The 19,393-nt window shown below is 38.0% G+C and overlaps 1 protein-coding gene across 1 annotated transcript; it reads left to right on the forward strand.

Annotated features, from left to right (window-relative positions):
• The first annotated feature begins 1,189 nt into the window (after nucleotides 1-1,189).
• LOC103715433 (DEAD-box ATP-dependent RNA helicase 13) lies at nucleotides 1,190-18,133 on the forward strand. Its single transcript, XM_008803044.3, has 15 exons — nucleotides 1,190-1,446; nucleotides 1,573-1,863; nucleotides 2,675-2,862; nucleotides 3,331-3,531; nucleotides 5,216-5,392; nucleotides 6,018-6,406; nucleotides 7,785-7,965; nucleotides 9,612-9,734; nucleotides 9,808-9,924; nucleotides 12,367-12,471; nucleotides 14,127-14,267; nucleotides 14,429-14,494; nucleotides 16,296-16,454; nucleotides 17,556-17,637; nucleotides 17,787-18,133. The coding sequence occupies exons 1-15, from the start codon at nucleotides 1,266-1,268 to the stop codon at nucleotides 17,840-17,842; spliced, it is 2,457 nt and encodes an 818-aa protein (XP_008801266.2). The 5' UTR covers nucleotides 1,190-1,265; the 3' UTR covers nucleotides 17,843-18,133.
• Nucleotides 18,134-19,393: the final 1,260 nt, after the last annotated feature.

Genomic DNA, 19,393 nt, shown 5'->3' on the forward strand with positions numbered 1-19,393 from the left:
CGCACTAGAAAAAGGTAGAAAAACAGATGTCTAGGGTTTTATCAATTTCACAATACTAGATCATGACACCCATGTCCTCAAATGAATGCATGCATTCGACCTATAAATGCGCATTATAACAATTGATGCATGTGATTTAGAAGTTGATTAACTTTAAAAATAGCAGGGCTGTGAAATAGATTGGATGGAGATCTAATTTTGTATATCATGCAGAGTTCAACTCTTGGATCAAGGGAGCAATCATAGTTGGTATTAGATTTTAGGGATCCACCACGATCACTATCCATGTTACCAGCAATGCCCTTGGGGATGGAATGAAGGGGACCTAACACCGAGAGAGCGAGAGAGAAAGAGAGAGAGAGGGAGGGAGGGAGGGGAATTGGGTGGTCACTACGGATTTGAGAAGAACAAGATGGAGGAGAAAAATTATTTATCTGGTGGAATTTGAATTACTTAATAATATTCCTCAGGTGAAAGGCTTAAACTCGGCGTGTTGGCCCGACTTTGTGTACATGTAGAGTGAAAACCATCCGTAGGCCAGTACAATGGCGTGAGTGCAGCAAAAAAAATTAGAAAAAAAAAAGTTGGCACAAAGGAGGAGGAATAAATACATGGTTCTCTCAGAAGAAATAGTTAGAATAATGGGCCATGTAGGAGGCAACCTAGTCAACTGCACTATTCATTTTTCGCTAGATATGAATGGCCGAAAAGAAGTCATACTCTTTTACGGATCTATATATGTCGTGATATAGCGACATCCTGCTAGTAATGTGGTGCGGATTTTAAACCAACTCGATCAATATAGCCAAGTTTCTCTTTAAAAAAAAGCGGTCTGCACTCAAAATAAGTCTTGCATATGATACATTTTTTATGTGGCTCTAAACATGGCCTTATTTCCAACCAAGTGGTTCCGAGTTCGAAACGCACGAGCGCTGATTAAAATGTAGATATCGGATGCTCTCTGTTCAGACACAGGGTTTGGAAGGACTATTGGTCCGCTGGTAGTCTCGATGGTGCGAGATATGACGTACTCATACGGAGGGTTCATGCTGGAGCTCAAAGAGATATTCTGAGCATGCATAGATATTTCTGCATCCATCAAACATTTTTCTAGCAGAATAGCCGCTGCAAGATTCATAAAAGGCCGGCATCAAGTCCGAAACTCCAGGTTCGGTCCGTTCTCTGATATACGCGTGAGAAGTGAGAACGGGCTGGGGCTCCACTAGGGTCCGCCGCTCCGCCTTTCGAGTCCTCTGAGGTAACCCATGGCGGAGGTATCGCCTGCTCCACCTTCTCTCTCCGGAAAGAAGAAGAAGGCGAAGCGTGCTAAGAAAGAAGGCCCTCTTGCCGAAGCCGCCGACTCCCACCGCCTCGAGTTGCTCCCCTGGAACGAGTCCCTCCCCAACGATGACCCCTTTTCCCTCCTCGCTGGCAGCAACGAAGGAGGTCCTCCCTCTCCCCTTCCCTGCCCTACCATCCTCTCTCTATCTCTTTCTTCAATTCGTCCTTGTTTTCCTTTTTATTTAAAGATTTTTCTTTCTATTTGATTCTTTTTTGAGGGGTTTGGAGCAGGATTTCTTTCGTTGGAAGAGATCGACGAGTCGGAGTACGGGTTCGTAGGCGGAGTTCCGGATCCGGTGGGGGGAGAGAAGAAGCCCAAGGAGAAGAAGAGAAAGCGGGGAAGCGGAGATGGGGATTGGGGGGACGATGGCTCCTGTGTCGTTCAGGCGGAGGACGGAGAGAAGAAGAAAAAGAAGAAACAGAAGAAGAAGAAGAAGAAGCCGAGAGATAAAAAGAAGAAGGAAGAGGAGGGCGTGTCGAGTGACAATGGAGAGAAGGGTGAACCGGTCGAGGGGATTGAAGGTTTGTGCCCCTCTTTTCTTGTTTAGGTTTTCTTGAAGATTGAATTTGATATTGGATAATATAATTGATATAAAAAATGTTCTTAAATTGTGTGTGTGTGTGCGCTTTTTTTTTCAGGGTGTTCTATTGTGTTTACTGAGGGTTTAGGGTTTAAGGGATTTTGGATCTATGAACTCCGGCACGAGAAATAGTATAGGAAAAAAAAGGGATTCCCCGCACCCCCGGTGGTTAATATAGCATGAATATTCAATGTAGTAAATTAAAAACCTTCATCCTTTTCTTGCTTTGCTGAAGAATGCCCGTCTTCACTAAAGAAAGTAATGGACCGGAGAAGATTTGTACAGGGAATGCAGATACATCTGAGACAAAAAGTCCTTTTGGCAAAGGAGATAATTGGCGCAAATGCCACTGTTTCATTATACTGTTCTAATAGAACAAAATTGCACTAGAAGAATTTGTAATGATCTGGATCTCATGTTACATTTCATTGGATAAGAAGATCTTTTCAATATTAATATTCCATGTACCTAATATATCATTTATAGATTTGAAGGTGATCTGATCAGTTTTCTCTAATATAATATGAGGTAGTACTTAGAGTTATTTTTGTTGTAGCAATGCAGCTATGGAAGCAAAATAATTTTTTCCTTTTATTTTCATGAACCTGAGTTTCTTAAGATTGATATAATTAGTCATTCATTGCATTTAGGATCTGGACGTATCGGTTTTCTTCTTATGTACTCCCTTGACCTATTTGTTTTGAGAATATTATTATGGTTGAATTCCACCTAAATGATTCCTGTTCTGGCAGATGTGCACAACAATGATGATGCCAAGTATAACATTGATGAGGGGTTACTTATTGACGAAGATGAAGTTTATGCATGGAAGGAGTTGAGACTTCATCCTCTTCTTATTAAGTCAATATGCAGGCTTGGGTTCAAGGAACCGACACCCATACAGAAAGCTTGCATTCCCGCTGCTGCCCATCAAGGAAAGGTTGGTTCAAACTTCAAAGCAACCTTTTAATGAACTTTTTATTTTCTTTTTGTTGCCAACCTTATGAATCCTGCTTCACCATTTGCTCCTACTAAGAAATTTTTGTTTTTATTTGGTCTGCTTTCTGAATGTTTCCTGTCAGAATTCTACTTGGATTATCTTGTGTCTCCTTCTCCTCTTTTCTGATCCTTAAACCCAATTTTGTTTCACTCTTCTTACTTTCTTTATCTCCATTGTGTTGATTAATTGAAGAGGTGAGGTTTAGTGATAAGCTAATAATGTTCTATTCGATGTGCTAATGGAAAATGTTTGGGAAAAGAAAGTTTTGTTGTCATTTTCTTTCAATTGTCGCTTGTGACTAGCTCACCACCTCCTGGTATAATAGTCAGTAATTATTGGATTCAAATTATGTCCCAAGAATATCTTTAATCTAAGATTTTAATGGTCTTGATTCTGGTTCTACGGCAGGATGTCATTGGTGCAGCAGAGACAGGTTCTGGAAAAACTCTTGCCTTTGGGCTTCCTATTTTGCAACGCCTTCTTGAAGAACGGGAAAAAGATGCAAGGTTACTCCTGAAAGATCCAGATGAAAAACTAGTGGAAAAAGGTTTCAAGGGAGGCCCTCTTCGTGCTCTTATTGTGACTCCTACAAGGGAGCTCGCCTTTCAGGTACCAGTAGTTTACTTGAAGATATGGTTTTATGTCGCTTCGATATCAGTATTTGAGGACTGAAGTTTTTCTATGCATCAGTTTCATCAGTTTAACATGGTAGTATACCTGCAAATAGGTCGCCGTACATTTTTAATTCATTTAGATATCAGTATTTTAGGACTGCAGTTTTTCTGTGCATCAGTTTGATCAGTTTAACATGGTAGTATACCATTCAAGGTGCAAATAGTTCCCTGTACATTTTTAATCCAGTTCGTCACAGATTTATCTTTTGCTGTATTCATGAAGATATTTGGTAGTGATCCTATATATTCTTAACAAGCTTATGTGAATCGATTGTTGTCTTACTTTTCTTGGTTCAATTTTCTTGTTTCTCTCCCTTAACCAAGATGGCATCAAAAGGTTGATGGTAAGCATGGGATTGATTGACAAGGGTGGAATTTGAGTTGCTGGAGGCATGGCCTTGCTCATGCTATTCATGTGTCATGGAATAAGCATTATGACATAGTGTGTGTGAATGTCAGGGTATATACTCCAATATGCATGTATTGCTCTGCTCTGGTTTGTATCCTGGCACTGACTAGTTTGTATCTCTGTGCTGATCTAGCATGTATTAATATGGCTAACATGGACCTATTTTTGATCACCACAAACCTGACATGTGAGCACCATTGCTTGGCATGGAATGATACAATATATCTTGCACCAACTTGATCAACTTTAATCTTTGATGCTGTTTGCTGCATCATACTATTGCTTTAACTCATCAACAAGCAAATAAGACAGAAGCAATCTACTCTAATCTACTGGAAAAGGTGGAAAAAGCAAAGCAAATCATTTGTTGTAGTTACTTGTAAGAAGGCTGTACCATTCTGAACCATCCAGTTCTAGGCATACTGAACCGTAATAGGGGCGGACCATTACGGTCCCCTAGTATAGTTCCGCCCCTCGGTTTGAGAAATTTGGCAGGGGAGGAGAGAGAGGAAGAGAGAGAGGGGGGAGAGGGAGGAAGCGAGAGAGAGAGGAGGGGTAGGGGGGGAGAGGCCAAGAGAGGGGGAGAGGGAGAGGGAGAGGGAGAGGGAGAGGGAGAGGGCTCTCTCTGCCTTCCTCCCTCTTCCTTTCCCTCTCTCTCTCTCTCTCTCTCTCTCTCTCTCTCTTTCTCTCTTTCCTTTTCCCTCTCTCCCTCCTTTGCCGGTCCAAAGCAGAATGGCACGGTACCGTACTATACTGTATCATCGGACAATTGGTACTGGTCTCGGCACTGTCATAGAATACCTTGCTTGTAAGGTAACTATACTTAAATCGGTGACATTGTTTTAGCTGTATAAAATGATCTATGACTCCCAGCTATTGCAGTCTATATCTTGTGGATTGTGGAGTTCTGGTTCTGCCATATGCTTTCATGATTAGGGATGCACTATATGTTATTCAAGCTTCTATTGAGAATAGAGGTGATAACATGTTAACTCACCTGTGCTTTGCGTGCAGCCAAGAATTATATATCTTTATGTGACACCCTTTATTTTTTCAAATGCTTTTTTAACCTCTGTTTATGTGATCAACTGGAAGTAATTCGTATAATCTTCAAGAATGTCTAAGGGTACAATGTGCTTTTTGCTAACTTAATGCTTCATGACATCTACCCATGCATGTTGCATCCTTGATTTTGTAACTCTTGTTTCAGGTATCTGATCATCTGAAAGCAGCAGCAAAATTTCTTGCCATTCAAGTTGTCCCCATTGTTGGTGGAATGTCTTCAGAAAAGCAGGAGAGGCTTTTAAAAAGAAGGCCTGAAATTATTGTTGGAACTCCAGGACGGTTATGGGAGCTCATGTCTGCAGGAGAGCAACATCTTGTCGAGGTCAGTATGGTGCAACTTGTTGCATATTTATTGTCTATATCATCATATTTGGTAAGTATTGCTTAATTCATTGTCTTTTGGCATGCTGCAGTAAATCTTATAAATTTGTACAGATTGTATGATATGTCTAATGACTAAAGCAGAAATTAATGCTATAGAAACAAGATAGCAGCACTGACAGTTGATTGCTAGTAAGCAGTTCATATCATGGATGCATTATCAATTATTGTCATGTTAGTCTTATGATTTCATATTGATATGCATATACATATAGTTACATGGTTGTCACATAGATGGTGCTTTGATGATGAGAATTATGGGTTATTGTCTTAAATTTGAAATCTTAGAAACATGCCCTAAGAAATGTGGAAAGGTCTACTTAGTGATCTTTGAGTGGAGCTTGTGTGATGCCATGAATTGCCGTAAGGTTGTTTAGGTTTCAGGAATTGGTATGCATCCTTGTTACTAAAGGGACATGCGTACAGTAGAAGCAGATCAAGACTAATTTTTGTTATATGTAACATATTAGCACTTATAATTTAGTGATATGATTATAAATATTTCGTTATTTTTATCTCTTGCAAAGATCAAACATTCCTGTTGACTTTCTCATTTGACTATGCAGTTGCACTCTTTATCTTTCTTCGTGCTGGATGAGGCTGATAGAATGATAGAGAACGGTCATTTTCATGAGCTCCAGTCTATTATTGACATGCTACCGATGCTTAATGTTTCTGTTGAACAATCCTCCCAACCTACTACAATTTGCAAAACAATTCCAAGTTTACAGAGAAAGAAAAGGCAAACATTTGTTTTCTCTGCCACAATAGCCCTATCTGACAATTTTCGTAAAAAACTGAAGCATGGATCATCTACTTCGAAGTCATCCACATCAGATGGGATAAGTTCTATAGAAAAACTTTCAGAGCGAGCTGGGATGAGACCTGATGCTGCAATAGTTGATTTGACAAATGCTTCAATCGTGGCTACCAAACTTGAAGAGTCATTCATCGAGTATTTCTGATCCTTGCCATTTTACTCTCAATTAAGTGACATTCTACTTTAAAAATACCATTAAATTGCTTTAGTTCTTGGTGTCTCTTATCCTTGCCAATTTTTGTGGATACTACTTAATTAATATTATATCAATTCCTCCTGTGATTAACTTGATATAACTTATTGTCTGTTACCTCCAACTGTGTACACAATGACTCCATATTTCAAAATATTATACATAATCTACCTATTTTTTGATGTTTAAATGTACATTTGGCATTTAATACTTTCAAATTGGAAGCAATTTTGCTGTGTTCAGGAGCACATGTTGCCTTGTTATTGCTATATACTTAAATCTCACTTGACTTGTCTCTTTTCTTAGTGTTTTGTTAAGATTGTTATTTAATATTAGTGAAAAAAGGTACTCATTTTGTGATCATTAAGAGCAGACTACTTATTTGGTCTTACAATGCAGCAAGCTTAGGCCATTGGTGTCTGATATGCTTCAAATGGCAGTGTACAAGATAATTAGGATTAATATATTATAATTCAACTTTTTCGAGTTTTAAAAACAGCTGCTATAAGGTCTCCGAGCCACTACAGATCTGATTAAAAGTTGGACTGTGGTGCGGGTTGATTTACCTGAGGAATAACCAGTCTTGGGAGCTTGATCTTTACCATCTTGTTGTTTTGTGTCAGAGTCTAATATATGGGTTCCTAACTTATTTCTGCAATTAATGTATTTGTCATGGACACTTTAGTATATAATGCCAAATTGAGTGACAATTCCTGAAGTTTTTTAATTTTTTATTGGGTTTTGTTTTGCTTAAGCTGTGATTAGTTTGAAGATTCAAAAACATATGGGGGTTTTCTGATACATGGAAATTATTTCGACTCCTCAACTTCTAAGCAAAGCATTTCATGTTCAAGCTTGCCATCAGATCTCTGAACAAGATGAAATACCATAAAATTCCATTTTTTCAGACAAGTGCCATGTTGCTTGTTTTAAATTTGAAGAGATTCAGATGTTTTTTTCCCTTGAGAGAACAAGAGAAATGTTTTGATGAAATTTCAATCACTACTGTTCTCATTCTCCATCAAAGGCCCTCAAGACTATTAATTTACTAATTTTGATATTCATGTCATGCAACCAAACTGTACGGTGGTGAGTGCATACCATGCCTTTTCTTGTGAAGCATAGTGGATGCGCTCAGCTCTGTCTTTCATTGGTGCTCAATAGTATGTGTATCGTGAAATATTTCTGGAACCTTTAACCTAAAGTTGAATAGCATTCTTTTTCCATATAGAATCAGTTACTGTATATTTACTCATGCAGCTAGCATGTGAGTGCAATGCACTTGCTTTCTGTTAAATATATATCTGTCGGCTTTTGCAGATGCAGTGAGGAAGATAAAGAGGCATACTTGTATTATTTATTAAGTGTACATGGCCATGGTCGCACGATTGTTTTCTGTACATCAATTGCAGCTTTACGTCGTCTTTCTTCCATATTGCACATCCTTGGCATCAATTCTTGGACCCTTCATGCTCAAATGCAACAAAGAGCCCGCTTGAAGGTAATTGATAGTTATAATGAGTGATGTAATCAACTGAGTTATTAAATTTGATAGTGTATTTGTATGTGCATCCTTGCTATCATTAATCTCAATCCATGCTGTTCATGAATCCTAGCTGCACCATCCAAAACTGACCCAGAATTTTGGACCTGGGATTGGTATAGTCAGTTCACAGCCTTACCAGGTGGTAATCACATTTGGCACTTAATTGTTTTTTTGTTTCAGAACTGATAACCTGGTCACACTTGTTCCTATATCTGCATAAAAATAAAATTTGATAATGGAAATGGCCCCTCCTTAATCTTTTTGCAGTTTTGGACCTGCAACTCAATTTCAGATTCTCAAGTGCTTTCAGATTCAGATTTGATTCCCATCTTGATTCAGCTCTTTGCCATTGAACTGTAAAGGTTTAGCTTATTTGACAAGCACTATGGAGCAAGGTTAGCTGAACCAGTACCAGGATCCGTATTGGTCAGCTACCAATTCGGTGGGGTACTAGTTCAGTATGGTACCGACACATGGTGCGCTAAGCGTTGTTGTTCTAGTCATTAGACCGGCATGCCTATTTTTTTATTTTTTTCAATTATTTTAACATTTAATCAAATGTAATCAATTTTTTTGGTTTTTTGAATGAATTTAAACCTAATTTTATGTTTTTTGATGTCTTTTAATGTTTTTATTAGGGTTGAAGTCCTAATTTGATGTTTTTACCACCTGGTATATACCTTAAATGATGCTTCTGGACCAAGGTCGGAGGAACTGGTACCGGACACCATACCAGTTTTTCGGCGGGACGCCTCGGTACGGGCCGTGCCGGGCCTGTAACGAGAGAGGGCACGGGACCATGGGAGAGGAAAAGAGAGAGAGAGCGAGCGGGGTAGGGAGAGTCGGAGGAGGGTGATGGATGCCGGTGGAGGGCCGGTAGAGGCTGCCCCAGGCGGCGCTGCGGTCGTTTCCCTGTTTCAAACGAAACAAGGGAATCGGCCACTATCGCAGTTTCCGCCGCCCCTTGCTGCCGCCGCCACCTTGCAATCCTCTGCCGGCATTCGCCACCTCTCCTCCCTCCCTTCCCCACTCGCTCTCTCTTTTTTTCTCCTTTTTAGGCTCTGTCGAGCATCTTGTTTTTACAGTCGGAACCGTACCGGTGAGCCATCAGTATGGCTTGGAACGGGCGGAACCGCTTGGTTCGAGACGGTTCTGCTGATCTTGTTATTGACCCTAAATAAACTATAATTATATCATGAAATGCAGTTAAGGTAGATCAAGCAATATATTTGTAAAGAAAATTAGTGAAATACAAAACATAAAAATTAGTGAAATATTAACCCTAAATGATTAATTGTTGAAATGATTTGGTTTCAGAGTTTTGTACGATTATAGAAATCCTCAGCATGATTATGCACATCATGATATTTGCAGCAAAACCTGTGCAAAAGTTCAATAATCAAAGATTTAAGAAAACAAAAGCTACCTTTTGTGCTGCCGTTTGTGCTAGTCAAGAGTGCTAATTTTTGAGATAAAAAGTTCTGGTTAGAAATTTTAACTGACATGATGTGAAATCTGAGTTGTAAGCACAATTTCAGCTCTCAAATTCTATTGTTTTATTGATTTTGACTATCATCATAGCTGACATGCTACCTGATTAGGCTATTGATCGTTTTCGTGGTAATGAGCATGCTGTACTGGTTGCTACTGATATTGCTGCACGTGGACTTGACATTCCTGGCATCCGAACTGTTGTTCACTATCAACTTCCGCACTCAGCAGAAGTAGGTGCAAAGTTGTGTTTTTAATTTCTTTATGGTTCTGAACCTTATTAAATGGAACTTGTTTTTCTTTTAGGTTTATATTCACAGAAGTGGAAGGACTGCACGTGCATCTGCTGATGGCTGCTGCATTGCATTAGTCTCTCCCAGTGATAAAACAAAATTTTTTTCTTTATGCAAGTCGCTGTTAAAGGTACATTTCGTAGTTGTCTATCAAATATTGGTTTTCTATAAGGCACATTTTCATCTCATCCAACCCCAATTTTAGGGAGGCTGAGCTTACCAATGCTTGCTTATATCTTATTAATATACTGGTCTATTAAGAATTAATACTGAATATTACCTAATTAAGCATAAACTAATAAGATATGGACATGAGAGTATAAAGAAAAGATCCCATAGATCTTGCTTGCTTTTACAATATTTTTTTATTTTTCCCCCTTTTTTAACAAGAAGTAAAGAGGGAGTTTCTTTATCTCTTGAAATCTGAATTCTTTAAGTCTTGGTTCCTGTTGATCTAGTGAAACTTTTGTATGTTCTTACTTGGATCACTGATGAGAAAAGGAAGTGCAAGAGAAGTGTGTTTACCAACCTGCTCCTAGGGTGTGCGAGGGATGAACAGTGTTCATCCCATCTTCCACCAGCTAACTTTCGGGAGCATACAAGTTGGGTGACATCAATAGTCCCTCATTGCCCCCCAAGATTCTGTAGAACAAGAAAAAAATCCCCCAATCATCAGCAATTAATGTCTGTATATGCATGTATATATGTATGCATATATGTATATGCCTATATGGTCAAAGTTTCAAGTAGTCTAGTTAAAACCGGCCAAAACTGAAATTGTTAGAGGGGAAAGAAGGGCAGGGCCCACCATTTATTAAGAATAAAATGGAATATACATCAGCCTTTAGAAGAAGGATAAAAGAAGCAGTAAAACCCAATTGCAATGAGAGAGTAGAAGCAACAATCTAAACCAAGGTTTTAAATCCGGTGGGGCAGGTGTGACCCGATTTCTCCATGAAATGGGACGACCCACTATCTCGACTCGTTCGGGCAGCAATTCTGGTCGAGAGTCCTGTAGGTACCCTTCATCTCTCTCCCCTTCTTTCCTTTCCTTCCTTTTACTTTCTTTTTCTCTCTTTCTTTCCCTTTTTTTTCTCCCTTTCCTTTCTTCTTTCTTTCTTCCCATTTTCCTTACCTTCCTTTCTTTCCATTTTCTTCTCCTTTCTTTTTTCGTATCCTTCCTTTGCTTCTTTCTTTCTTTACTTATTCTTCTCTCTCTTTCTTTTCTTTCTTCTTTCCTTCCTTTCATTCTTTTTCTTCTCCCTTACTTTATTTCCCTTTTTTTCTTCTTCTTTCTCTACATTGATGGGTTTCAACGTCTGGACCCTATCCCGATCTTGTTTTCTCTACAATGGCCTTCTGTTTCTGAATACATGAAACTAAGGTACGCCATACTGGTCTGAACCGGATAGTATGGAGCATACTATACTGTACCGGTTTGGTACTGGTATCCAGTACGGATAGCGTACCAATACTCGGTATACCAAAAAAATTTCATATTATATCGTACTGACAGTGTGCTAATATAGTACCGGTACATGGTACAATATCGAGACGACGAACCTTACGTGAAACTTTTCAATCATTCACCTTACGTGAAACTTTCCAATCGTTCATTGAGGTCAAGGTTCTAAACAGTATGAAACTGAAAAATTTCCTCGGTGCTGGCTGAAACTTCGAAATTGATCCATTTCAGCCTCAACAGTTCTTATCAAGACTTTATTCTTTCTGATTCAAAGGATGCTACTTTGTGAAACTATGATTGGTAATGGGATGATTTCTTGCTCACTTCCAGGCAAGGGAACAGTACATCAACCATCACCCCCGCCAAAAAACAGAGAAAATAAAGGTTTTTGTCATGTTGTTTCTTTTCTACCTTTATTTCCTTTTACTTGTCTCTGAAATAGATGAGTGAAAATTAAGTTCTGTTGTCATTAGTGTCAATGATCGTCTAGTTGTGGAATCATGAAAATTGATGGTCCTATATTAGGTTGCAACTTTGATCTATATGTTATTGAACATGGTGCTCTCTATCGTAACTGTTGCGATAATGAACTGTCGATAATTTGTCACTAGCAGAGTTTATGGGGAAAAAAGGTAAAAGCAAAAATAGTTTTTCCTTTGTTGCATGAGAATGTAAGTTTCAAGTTAAATGCCTCATGACGGCACCAGTCGATGCATGAATTCAGTGATTTCTCATCAATGCTTGCCATGCTTGACATATATCTAAACAATATATAAATTTCTTATTCTATGGTTAGATGAATAACGATCTTCTTTCGACCATTTTTCCCTCTACCCATTAGAATACATGATTTTCTATGCACTAACTTCAGAAAAAAAAAAAAGATTTTCTATGCACTAACTAGTTTCCATTCTATGTTAAGTGCTTTGGAGATGACCATATAAAATATTGTTGAACGGCAGGAGGAAGTCAACTTGGTGTATAAAGTCAAATCTGAACTGATGCTATTTAATCACTTCGCAATGTTACTCCTTGCACTGGTGAACTGTTACCAAATTTTTCTAAAGATTTATAAGTTAATGCCACTTTTTTTGGGCTCATTTGCAGGAGAGCCTTCGGCAGTTTCCTGTAGATGATGCTTACATGCCTGAGGTAATGAAGCGGTTATCTCTTGCTCGTCAAATTGACAAGATTGTGTTGAAAAATTCTCAGGTATTTCTATTTACGCACTTCTAGATGTTCTTTTCTTCTATTGAGCTAAAGTTTTTTAGCACATTAACTGAGCAGTTGCTTGGTAAAGATTATATATCGAGCTATGAGAAGTGCAATTTCTTAATCATGTGATGATAGGTATTGTTGGTATCAGTCCTACTCAATGCAATACATGGTAATTCAGGGGTATATATATAGAAGTTATGACTCAAATCGTGCTTTTGTTGGCTTCTGTCCACTAAAGTTGAATCAATCACTATCATGATACATTCTACATCGACATGGTCAACCAAGTTTCATATAACATTTGTAATTATCTGATAATTGCCACAAATTCTCTCTCCTGGTCTGCCGAACCGGGCCAAATTGCCCGGTTCAGGCAGTATCGATCCAACCCGATGCGAAACCGGGTCGGTTTGGTATTTCAATTTGGTTTCGGCCTCTACCGGTCGGAATCGGTCCTTTACCAGCCGGAACCAATCCTTTACTGGCTGGAACCGGTCCTTTACTGGCTGGTTCAATGCTAACTCGGTGCGAACCAGCTGGTTTGCACGGAGTCAACCCGATTTCGAATCGGGTGGACTGTGGCATTATTGTCATAGTGCCACTGTGGCATTATTGGTATGTATCATTATGGGTATGTATCATTATGGGATGAACGTACAAGACTGCAGTGTCGCTTGGTTAGAGGGGTGAGTTGATGTGCCTCCTAACTATGCTGATGATTAGGATATCTACATGAGTCATTGTTACTCGATCCGATTTTAGATATCGGTATATATATTGTACTTTAAATATATGTAAGTAATTGTATTATTTTATAATTTTTACGTCACTACTTGATTTGAGGATATTTTATGTTCCTTGTAACATGCAACATCTCACTAGTCATTTTATGATTTGTATCATTTTAAAATAATAAAATGCATCATTTAGGTTAAACCGGGATCATAGAAAAATATCAAGAAAACACCAAAAAAATCAAATTAGACTTAAAATCATTGAAAAACTTCAAAAAAAGTAATTACTAATTAAATATTCTTGAGAAGTTAAAAAAAATCGAGCGTGCCGATACGGAACCGGCACGCCTTACATGCACCGGTACCAAACCATATTGGCCGCTGATCGGTACGGGTCCCGATACCGGTTCGGCGGTCCTTGTTCTATCTACAAGGAATACTGGGTGGATCATGGTATCATATTGCTAGCTCTGTTTTTTTTAGCTAGATATATGAAATAATTTTTGGAATGCTTGACCAGATCTCTCTCTCTATCTATCTACTTGTCGTCAATTCTTGATGCTAGGCTCTTATCTTGTGGGTTTGATTGGATCATAATGTGAATGCACCAGTTTGTTGAACTCTACAAGTGGAATGGTGTCTCAGTATCCTATTGGCTACAACAATTTATTGTCAATTGCTGTAGATATAAGTCCATCATCAAGCCCTATGCTGTCGGTGGTCCTCTGATATTTCAATTTTCCAGTCATATCATGTTTGTAGTTTAGGGGTATTTTAGCTGTGTTTTGGATCACCTATTAATTTTTAGTGGTTCCCATGCAAATGAAGAGCTTTCTTTTAGTTCTTTTAAAACATGGAATGTAATTAATAAACAATTTCCATTCAACATTTTGCTTCCTGTTGTTGTTTCTTAAGGAAAATGCCAAGAAGAGCTGGCTTTTACGGAATGCTGAATCTGTGGAATTGGCTGTGGAGGACAGTGGCAGTGAGGAAGAAACTGTGAAAAGCCATAAGCAGAAGAAAATTAGTTCTCTTCATCTAAAGAAGCTGCACCAGGTTTCTCCGTTTTAGTTTTGACCATGGCTACATTTCCGATTACTAGAGCAGTAGCTGTAGCTACTACCCTAGAAAAGAAACTTTTAGTGGATTGACTTTGTAGGTTCTCTCTCTCTCTGAAAATTCTCTTTTCTATAATTTTATTATGTTTCAAATGGCAGGAGCTGAATGGCCGCTTAGCACGGCCATTACAACCAAAATCATTCTCAAATCGCTTTTTGGCTGGGGTAAGTTTTCAATTTGTTTCTCTTTGTATGCACATATATATATTCTCTCCTTATATATGATCAAAGCAAGAATTTATTGCAGATTATCCACAAACTATTAGCTAAAGGTAAATTTCTGATATGTTCCTTACTTCCTTAGTTCAAAGGTCTCATCCATACCCTCTCCCATCACCCGTCGTCATTTGTTACTCAGTTTCCCTTGTCCATCGGTCATGATGACAAGTGAGTTGCACAAAGCAGCAATGGAAATGGGAACAGATGCATGGGAGGGGGAGGGGGGGGGGGGGGTTGGGACATCTAATTAATAATGTTGACCACTATGAGTGCTTGGGAACAACCATGGATTTGCTTGTGCATATATAAATGGTAGACGATATGTATCATTCATGATGGTCTCTTTGGCTGTTAACTCACAGTAGTATGAATTCAGGTTTGTTTCTTTTTAGAAAGCACGAAAGTTTTGTTTCCAAAGCATTTGCACCTAGGATTTGCAAGCTGTCAGCAAGTTGAAACACCAGCACTGGCATGACATGATATGTATGTTGCTAGTGCTAGATTGGCATGCCACTGGCACATAATACTTCAAACTTTGGTCCCAATGAGATTAATATATTCTGTAATGTTGCTTGGCAGAAGATGCTGAAGCTTTTTCTATGATGGATTTACGGTCATTCTCAGTACAAGGAGAGAGACCTGATTGGTATCCAAAATATGAGTGTGGGAGGTGTTTTGCAAGCAGAAACATGTCAAATGACTTTGTTTATGCACAAAAAAAAAAGCTTTAAGAAGGGACTAGACATTTGTTGGGGGAATAGCATCCCGTTGTTTGAAGGTTCTTAATGTTGACAGGTGATTTCATGAAAGTGAACTGGGTCGTAAGGATTGTGAAGTCGATCAATTACCTCTCCCTTTGATTTGAGCAATGGTTCTACCATGAGAGGTCTAAATTATTATTATCAAAAGATTGCAAAAGGACTGAAGTTTGATTTTTTTTTTTTTTTAATTCATAAACGGTTATTACAACCATGAACTATTATTTAAAAAAAAATCCTGGGGAGTTATCTACAGACAAAAACTGGGATTCATTAGCAGGAAGCTGTGATATAGCCTGTCTGGCCATTGAGGATGGGGAAGATAATTTTCGTTTTTTTAAGAAAAAAGAGATCTCAAAGTGCTAAATTTCTTATGAAAGTGTCTCTCATGGTTCTCTTTGAGGACTTGATCTCAGTTAATATCAACACATCCTGATGGCTATGGAAACATAATGTTCAAGGGTTGAGAGGTATTGTGATGTGGAATACTAGGAGAGGAAAATTCTACTAGAGCAAGCTTAGAAGTTGCACTCGTTTTGAAGTTAAGAAGATGAATAGATTATGATGCTACAAGCATGTTCATCAATGTTCTGTATAGACATTGTAGGAACTCTGATTAACAGTGGGTTTCGGTCTGTCTGTCTTTACACTTCTTGACAATCTGCTATTTGCTGGTATCCTTATTTTTAAAGGCATTTGTGAGGAAAATGAATTTGGTCTAAGTTGTATATTTTTCAATATTTAATCTTTTAGTTTATTATGTATTCCACTTGAATGTGATTCCACTGTTTCCAAATGAGTTTGTTAATCATTGACTGAATTAGTTCTTATTATACAGTATTTTAGTATCATTATAATATGTTTAGTCATGCGAACTTACTTCTCATTGTGGAGGTGCTTTTTTCTTCCAGCTGTTCTGATGATATGCAGTGTCTGCATGTCGAGACTTGTGTTAGTGTTCTCTTGTCTAACTTGTCTTTGGATTCCAGGCTGGTGTTTCTCCCCTCCTTCAGCAGCAACTGGAAGAGTTGTCAAAGAAGGATCCAAGTGGCAATGTGAGCTACAAAGAAAATAAAAGACCTGGGTTTCAGGTTATTGGCCAGGATTGTATTGAACCTCTTCAGGCTCTCCGCAGTTCTGGGCGCGAGGTATGTCAGAGAAGTAGTTGTTTTTATTGGTTCCCCGATTGATTGCCTACTTTAAAATTGTTGTTCCGTGTTATATGCAGTGATCTCTGATGTAATATGATGTTATTTCCAAAAAAATGCATAGAGATGCCTAGCATAGGTATCTAAGTGTCTCAGCTGATGACAAATATGACTTCTGTTATAACATATAGCACAATTTTGCAAATTCTGAGAAATTTTCTATAACAATTGATATTCCATGATGACCAGTCAATACATTCTCGGGTGGCCAGCCGATAATAGCTTCACTCGTATGTTATACGTCTCCATGTCAGGAAACTCTTTAGGCAAATAGGAGCTGATGATCTACATTAAATAAAACAGCTTTACTTGTCCCTCTATCTTCGGTTTTTGAGATTGTTCTACCTCGTACTACTGTACTGATTCCTTACTGAAAAGGGTACTTAATTTAACAACAATACTGAGTCTAGTACTTTTATTCTGTCTCAAGGTTATTGGAATAAAAGGACCTTGAAGTTCTACCTTTTAAAAAAAAATAAAATTCAACTCTATGCTGTTCTTCTCTTTTAATCTCAACAATCAACCAAAATGTTGTGGTTTTTTTTTTTTTATACTAGAAATTCTGTTATATAATCTTTGTTCTTTTAGGGATGGCATCCCAGTCATCTTTCTTGGAATTAAGTCATTTTATTTAAGTATTGGTACATGGAAATAAAGTAGGAATAACTTAGAAATTGAAAGGAGATATATTATTGGCTGCCTTGAATAATATCAGCATACTTCTTTAAGCAAGCATGGTTCTATTGTTCTCTCATCACTGAATTTTAACTTACTACCCAATCCATCAAACAAAAATTTTACAGAATTGGTTTGGAAATACTTGTTATTTAGCATCTATAGTGATTTCAATGTTTTGCCTCATTCATTCATGGTGAATCTTGCACAGGGACTGATTTCCAAGTCTTTATTTTGGTCAGTGTTGTAATTGTCAATTATTCACTAGTAAAAATAAAAGCTTTTGACTGGTCCAACCTTCTCTTTAATGAGAGACATTGGATTTTCATTCTTTGGTGTTCTCGTCCTTTCTTGCACGTCTGCCAGGTTTGTGTGAGTGTAGACAAGAAGAGAGAAGTGCGAAGACTGGCTGAGACTTGGAAGCGAAAGAACCGAGAAGAAAAAAAGCGTATGCTCTCTCTCTCCCCCCCCCCCCCCCCCCCCCCCCCCCCCCCCCCCTTCCCCTTCTCTCTCTCTCTCTCTCTGTCTCTCTGTGGATGCATTACATTGCTATAGTTCTTGTTGCCATTAATTAAGATTGTTGCTTTTGTTTGCCAGGTACACGGGAGCAACAAAGAAAAGAGAAGAAAAAGGCAAAAGAAGGAATGAAGTAGAGGATTTGTTAATGACTCATGTTTTGGAGGTCGTGTCATTTTTCCATGCTTGCCAGGAAATGACGGAAAGTTGCTTGCATATTCTTCATTTTTCTTTCTTACTTTCTGTAAAATTGCCTTTAAGTGAGATATCTAGAAAAATTGGGCAAAATTAGTATGAGAAACTAGCTTCTCTTGAGGAAGTGAGTGAATGAGCGGGCACTGTGAAATTTTGTAATTCTGTATTAAAATGAATTTCTTAAAATGCTTTTTTTAATTTAAAACAATCAGCTACTTAGGTCACTGAAAAAATCTTGATCTATTCTTGATTTAGCCAAATGATTCTCTCGATAGCATTCTCATCTAATTGAACAGAACAAGAATAATCAATAATTCTTGAATATTGTAATTTATACACAAGATGCTCACAGGGAAGCACCTGTGTTCGGCGGTTGTTTTGCTATTATTTATTTTTGTTGCCTCTTTGTGCTTCAGTCGACATGAATTTCTGTAATATATAGTAAGCTTGTGTCTCATATACATTTTAGATTTTTAAATATTTTTTAATGATTTGAATTCGTTCCAGATTTTTGTGATTTTTTCGCATTTTGTGAATTCTGATTCTTTGCCCCTTCTGGAATATCTTCACAATAGGTGTATTAGTAAATCTATTATGCGTATCTATGAACACCAGCGTCCAGCCGTTCTGTGCACGGTGCAAGGAAGCATTTAGTGAGAGGAGTTTGGTTGTCTGGAAGATTCCTTGCGTATCTATCCCATTACTATAACAAAAAATAAATGAAAAGGAAAAATATGCGTGGAGAGTTCATTTGCGATAGAAGTTAGGATCTCAGCACGCACATAATTAGATAAAGCATACGTGGACCAATAAGTTTTACAAGGCTTCTCCTAAGTATATTTTGTAGAAAAACAGAGTTGAACAGAAGCTTTAAGGTGAATATTCTTTGAGGAATTAAAGCTAACACTTGCTGGGCATAAACAGATTTACAAGTGAAATAAACTAAAGGAATGTAAACTCAAGCCAATTGAAAGAGAAAATTCATCTGTTCATATTCTTCAAGAGAAAGAAAACGACCTTACAAAATGGGTTAAAAACAACAACTAAATTAAGCTAGAAATTAGCAACCACTTAGCAACTACTTAGAAACCACCTAGCAACTACTTAGAAACCACTTAGCCACTAAAAAACAATATAACATGTAATCCTGATAACTAGGAAGCTTAAAGACACGTAGCCAACTAATACCCAAAGAATAGGACAACAGATAACTAAAAAATTATTCAACAAACCCTCCTTTAAACTAAACTTTATATCAAAGTTCAGTTTAATAACTTCTCCAACATACAAACACCGAGCAACTTCCTTTGTTTCTGAAATGTTGACAACTTGAGAGGTTTGGTAAAAATATCAGCAATCTGGTCTTCACTTCTGCAGTAGACAAGATCAATGACCCCTTCTTTCACAAGGTCCCTCAAGAAATAATTCCTCACATCTATATGCTTGCATCTTCCATGAAAAACTGGATTCTTGGACATCTTAATTGTTGAGCT

Source organism: Phoenix dactylifera, chromosome 2, assembly GCF_009389715.1.
Source record: "Phoenix dactylifera cultivar Barhee BC4 chromosome 2, palm_55x_up_171113_PBpolish2nd_filt_p, whole genome shotgun sequence".
Taxonomy (NCBI): Eukaryota; Viridiplantae; Streptophyta; class Magnoliopsida; order Arecales; family Arecaceae; genus Phoenix; species Phoenix dactylifera.